This window comes from Lipotes vexillifer, unplaced genomic scaffold (assembly GCF_000442215.2).
Source record: "Lipotes vexillifer unplaced genomic scaffold, Lipotes_vexillifer_v1.1 scaffold1798, whole genome shotgun sequence".
Taxonomy (NCBI): domain Eukaryota; kingdom Metazoa; phylum Chordata; class Mammalia; order Artiodactyla; family Lipotidae; genus Lipotes; species Lipotes vexillifer.
In genome coordinates this window covers 699,136-704,584 of record NW_006789032.1, presented here as the reverse complement: position 1 = coordinate 704,584, position 5,449 = coordinate 699,136, and the positions used below count along the sequence as shown (strand labels likewise).

Sequence of the window (5,449 nt, the reverse complement as noted above, 5' to 3'; positions counted from 1 at the left end):
GGGAAGACGAACTGGACACCCGACACAGGGTGTGGGGAGCAGCGCTTGAACCAGCCTCCTTGCACCTGCTGATGGCCCAAGCTTTGCCCCCATCTGCCCCAAACCAGGGACACACAGGCCGTTGGGACGACTGCTGAGGCCAAAGAAACCAAGGGTGGTCAAGCAAGCAAAGCGCCCAAGGCCAGAAGTGTGGGCTGGTGTCCGTGGGAGCCTCCCCTCCTGCTTCCCCCAGGGGACAAGCCCCCATCAGCCAGGTCACAGGAGGGGACATCTCCTGCGGCCCAGGCACTGCCCTTGGTCCTGCTCTCTCTCGGGGCCACCTGGGACAGGTTGCCAGAGGACACTGATGATAAGTGTGACTTGAGTGGGGCCCAGACACCACGCCCAACGACCTCGACCTTGGCAGTGCAGCCCTGCTGTGCGGCCCCCTTCACCACATCCCTGCCTTTCCCCGCTGGGGACAGCCTGCTGGGCTCTGCCCCATCCCCCACCCCCAGGCTCAGAACAAGCTTCTAGGTGGCAGGGCCTGGCCTCCTCCCCTTCGTGCCAGCCGCCCCCCAGGCACCCGTTTGAGGTGCACTCTGGACATTCCGGCGCCTGCAACGTCAGCCCGGGGCCCAGAAGCGCCCAGGAATTCCCCAGCCTCCTCTGCAGGCGTGAACTCACACACACAAGCACTCTGCACCGGGGCACAGACCTGCAGCAAACACCCGAGCCCCACAAACAGTGGGGCAGGGAGGCGGCCCCTTCCACAAACGGCCAGCACCCAGGATGGGCAAGGACGTCTTGTCAGCACACACGTGTGTGCAGGAGTGCCCTTGGCCAGCGTGGCTGCGGACAGCAGAGCCTGGGAGCAGCTCCTGTCCTGCCTGGTGGGTGGGCCCCTCGCTGGTGTCTCGGAGCTGGTGTGCTACAGGCTGTCTCTCCGGGGCAAAGCGGGGAGAAGCGGTGATGCGGGGCGGATGCTGTGATGTGGCAGGGGGCGTGGATGAGACAGCCCCAGGAGCTCAGGTAGGGGGCCAGGCCACGGTGCAGCCGACCCAGAACATGAAGCCACAGCCACCACTGGGAACAGCATTTGCAAATGCAGTGGGTCGGGACCCCTGCCGTCCTGAGCTACCTTCTGGCTGCGCCCCAGCCAGGAGTACTTTACGGGAAGCATTTAAGGCCTGGTTCCAGGAGGCCTGAGGGCACAGGCCAGGACAGGGGGACTGACCGGGTCTCTCTACTGATGGGGTCCAAGCACGGCCCTTTCTGTCCACGTGAATGTGGCTACGGCCCCTCCCACCTCCCAAAGCCCCTGGGATGTTGCCGGCTCAGCCCCAGATGGAGCTGTCACACTCATCCCATTTCACAGGTGAGAAAACCAGGGCCCCGAGGGTCACCCAACACACCTGGCATGAGCCAGGAACCAGGGCCTCCAGGCTCCAAAACTGGTGGCTCCCCGCTCACGGAGCCCACTTGGGGCTGGGGTCCCGGCAGGGGCGTAGGGTGGGCATTTGCAGAGATCTACAGCCCTCCTGCAGCTGCACAAGTTCCAGCTCCCTCTGTGGAACCAGAGCTGGCTGGAGACCCCAGCCCAAACCCAGCCGGCCTTGGACCTCCTCGTGGCCAGCAAAGCAGGCTCCCAGAGGCCCCCTCCCTGCCAGGCCAGAGCCCACCCTCCAAGGCCCTTGGGACCCTGCCCCAGGCTGTGCAGCTACCACCCAGCCACAGGATGGGCTCCCACCCCAAATGGGCGCCCCGCCCCCTCCAGAGCCTTGGCTACTCGGAGGCTGAACCCCCTCCTCCCAGCAGCTGCCTTGGTCCCCAACCAGGAAGGGAAACACATCCAAACCAGGTGGAGGTCCGGGTGCTGCCAGGGTGCCGCATGGCCTCACCTCACCCCACACAGTAGCACGACTTACCCAAGAGCCCTAAACTCTGCCACTGGCCCCACAGAGGTACTTCCTGCTCTCTGCCTCCGAAGATGACAGCCCGGACCCCCTGCTGCAAATCTGGCCCTTTGAGCTTTTCTACATGGAAAGGGCAGGGCTTGGGGGTGTTGCACAGAACCTGCCTTGCCTCCCGGCTTGCTTAGGCGTGTGTGCTGGGCTAAGGCGGGGCTGGGGCACACACAGTCCATGTGCAGCTCCGATGCAGCCCTCCCAGCTCATCCAGCCCCCCTGCCCCTGCCAGCCCCGGGGCCACCTCCAGGCCAGCCCCTCCCAGACACGGGTGCTCCCTCCCCCCCCCCCCCCATCACCTACCACGTCAATGAGCTGCGCGATAGACAAGCCAAAGTGGACAAGAACTACGTCCGAGATGTTGGCCACGGGCCGGGACCACTTGTTGTAGCCAGAGAAGAGTTTCTTCAGCAGCCGCTCCTCCGCGTGGGCCCGGGTCTCCACGTGGCTGCACACTGCGGGGACCAGCAGGTGCGCGGCTCAGGGGCAGGGGATGGTGGCTGTCCAGGATGCCCCCTTGGGCCTCCTGCCAGGCCCTGCTCAGCACCTGGGCTCTCTTCCAGCTTCTCACAGCATGTCCCTCCTACCTCAGGACCTTTGCACGTGCTGCCCTACTTCCAGCCGCAGTTTCTCCCCTACCGCCTGGGTCTGTAAGGGGGTCTGTAACTTCCTCAGGGTAGCCTTCCTAGCATGGTGCCCCTCACCATGAAAGTAGATAACTGGTATGATAAGTGCTGATTTGGAAGCGTCCCCCCGTCAGGCCATGACTGTGGGAGGGAGGGACTGTATCTCTAGCTACTAGCAGAGTCCTGAGAACCTTGCCTCAAACTACAAGGTGGGGGTAACCACAGGACAGGAGGGGGCAGAGGGCAGTGGGGGCAGACCCAGGAAGGGAGATGGAGAAAGGAGAGTGAGGATCCAGCTACCGAGAGCCTGTTTCCTTTGGCTATGGCATCCGCAAGCAATCACCCAAGAAGAAAACGTGCTTTGCCGTGTAAGGGGTACTTTAAGTGCAAACCCTGACAATGAACCTGGCACCCTGTGTTCTTGGACGGACACACAGCCTGCCCTCGATAATCAGGTCTGGAGTGAGCCTGGGGAGGGGACCCCTCATTCAGCACTGCCCATCAGCCAATCTGTGGTCTGAGGGCTTCCCTGCCCCTCCTGGGCGACTTCGCTGGGACCACTGCATGGGGGGGAGGGGGGGCGGGGGTTTGAGGAGGGGGACAGGAGACTCCTGCTGCTCTGCTCCTCTCAGCTTGGTCCTGCTCACCTGTGAGTCGCAGACGGACATTAGGAGGGCATTCACAAGCACCTTTGGGATCAGTCCTAGACCCCCAGGACCCTTCACTCCCAACCCAAAGCCCCAGCCTGGTTCCTCTGACAGTAAGGTGTAGCCCACTCCTCACTGGGGAGGCCAGAGAATTACACTCCACTCACCCCTGAAAGAGCAAGGTGGCTTCCCAGGGAATGGGGAGCAGGGGGGCTAGAACTTCCCCTGTCCCAGTGGGCCTGGGGGAGCAGAAGAGGTTTGGGTGGGGCCCTGCCAAGGGCAGAGGCCACCCCTCTGATTCCCTAAACCCCGGTGCAGGGGGGGAGGTGGGCAGGTACCATGTAGTCTGCAAGGAAATTTGGCACAATGGATAAATGGGGGTGGGGGAGGGGGGAGATGGACCGCGCCTCTCTCCATCCAAGTTGGAGCTTCTGGGTCCAGCTCTTGAAACAGCATTCCCCCTCACCCACCCAAACCCTGCCTGGCTCAGCCCTCGCCGCAGGACAGCCTTTTGCGTCTGGAGCGGGGGTGGGGGTAGCCTCCGCTGCTGCCCCGTTGCGCACACCCGCGGCTTGGGACCGCAGCAAGGAGCCTCCCTTCCTCTGGCTCCGGAGGTCCGAGGCCGCCCTGAACCGGGCGAAAGGGGGTCCTTTTAGCGCCCCGAAACTTACCAGGCAAGAGGCCGGCCCCCAGCAGCAGCAGCAGCGGCGGCAGCAGCGGCGGCGGCGGCGCCCCCGGGCCCCCGAGCTCCATGGCGCACCGAGCGGGCTCTAGATGCGGGCGGCTCCCGGCCCCGCCGCGCCCCTGCTCCGAGCTCCGCGTGAGCCCAACTTCATGCCCCCCGCGCCGCGCGGGCAGCTCCGTCCGCCGGGCCTGCTTCGGCCGCTTCTCCCGCGGGGCGCGGCGGCGGCTACCGCGCCGGGAGCGCGGGGCTGTGGGCTCAGCGGCGCGGCCCCGCCCGGACCTGCCCGCCTCCAGCCCGCGAGGAGGAGCGGGGAGGGAGAGGAGGAGGGAGCGGGAAGGAGGGCGAGGATCGGAGGGGGAAGGAGGGGGAACGGACCGCGAGCCGAGAGGGGCCGCGGAGGCTGCGCTCTGCCCGCGCAGGGCCAAAGTTTCCTTCGACCTCCTGGGGCTGGGGACGTGCCCGAGCCACGAGTGGGGGCCCGGTAGTCACTGCGTGCATCTGGGGAATCCCTGCGCGGTCTGGTCCGCGGACCACGAGACACTGACCCCCTCCCCGTCCCCAGCCCAGCGCCTCCAACGCCTGCCTGGAGGGAGGACGCGCACCCAGGGTCTCCGGGCAGGAGGGGAGCCCCCCACGGATCTGGTTAACTTCATCACCCCCGCCCCGCTCTGCAGTTTGGAAATCACAGGTCTTCCCCAACCAGGCGTTCAGGACAGAGTCCACCCCCATCGGCCTGTCCCTGGCGGACCGGGAAGCGTCCAGAGGAGCCTCGGCTCCGCGGCCCGCCCTTCGGGGGCGGAGAGGACCCTAACGCCCCCGCACCGGGCGAAGCCTCCTCTTGCTGCCTCCAGGTCCGGCCTGGGCCGGGGTCCGCCGCCCCCCGCTCTGCGCGGCCTGCGAGTGGGTGGCCTGCGCCGGCGTGAGGGCAGCCCCCGTCCCACGCGCGGTGGGCAGCGGCTGAGGGGCGACCGCGGAGCGCCTCGGGCCCAGGTGCCTGGAGAACACACCCTTGGCGCCCCCGGACTAGTCTTGAACAATGTCGGCCGCAACCGAGATGCCGCGGCAGCGAGCTGGACGACCCGGCTGGGGCTGCGCCCTCAGGTGGGTCGAGGTGACCGCCGGCAGAGCAGTAGGTGCTCGGAGGAGGGGCCGGGAGGGGCCGCTTTGTGCGGCAGAACCACAGTCTGCGGCGCATACACTCCGCAGAAACGCGAGCCCCGTAGCCATCCCTGTTCGCCGTGCGCCGGGGGCTCTGTGGGGGCGGTGGGGGGAGAACCCAGCCCCCAAACCGAGACTTTGGGTCCCGGGATGGAGGCAGAGAAGGAGGGGCTGGAGCTGCCCCCGCGCTTCTCCTGAGTCGGCGCCCCGCCCTTGAGGGGGCTGAATACGGGTCACGAGCCCCTCGTCCCCGCCCCTCACAGGCGATGCTCGGCAAGTAGCAGGCTTGGTCCCAAGGCAGCAGCTTCCATCAGCGAAAGCCCCGGCCCCTCCGCATCCCCGGACTTCCGCCCCCCCCCTCCCAGCTGGTCTCCCCTGGCTCCACTC

At 66.5% G+C, this 5,449-nt stretch overlaps 1 protein-coding gene across 1 annotated transcript in view; it reads right to left on the bottom strand.

The window, feature by feature from the left end:
* The window catches only part of CHRNA4 (cholinergic receptor nicotinic alpha 4 subunit), a 15,092-nt gene extending 11,120 nt beyond the window's left edge, over nt 1–3,972 (bottom strand). Inside the window, exons 1-2 of the mRNA XM_007462247.1 lie at nt 3,891–3,972; nt 2,250–2,401 (exon numbers count right to left, since the gene is read on the bottom strand). Of these exons, the coding sequence (XP_007462309.1) occupies nt 2,250–2,401; nt 3,891–3,972 (234 nt within the window). The remainder of the gene's footprint in view (nt 1–2,249; nt 2,402–3,890) is intronic.
* Between the last annotated feature and the right edge of the window lie 1,477 nt (nt 3,973–5,449).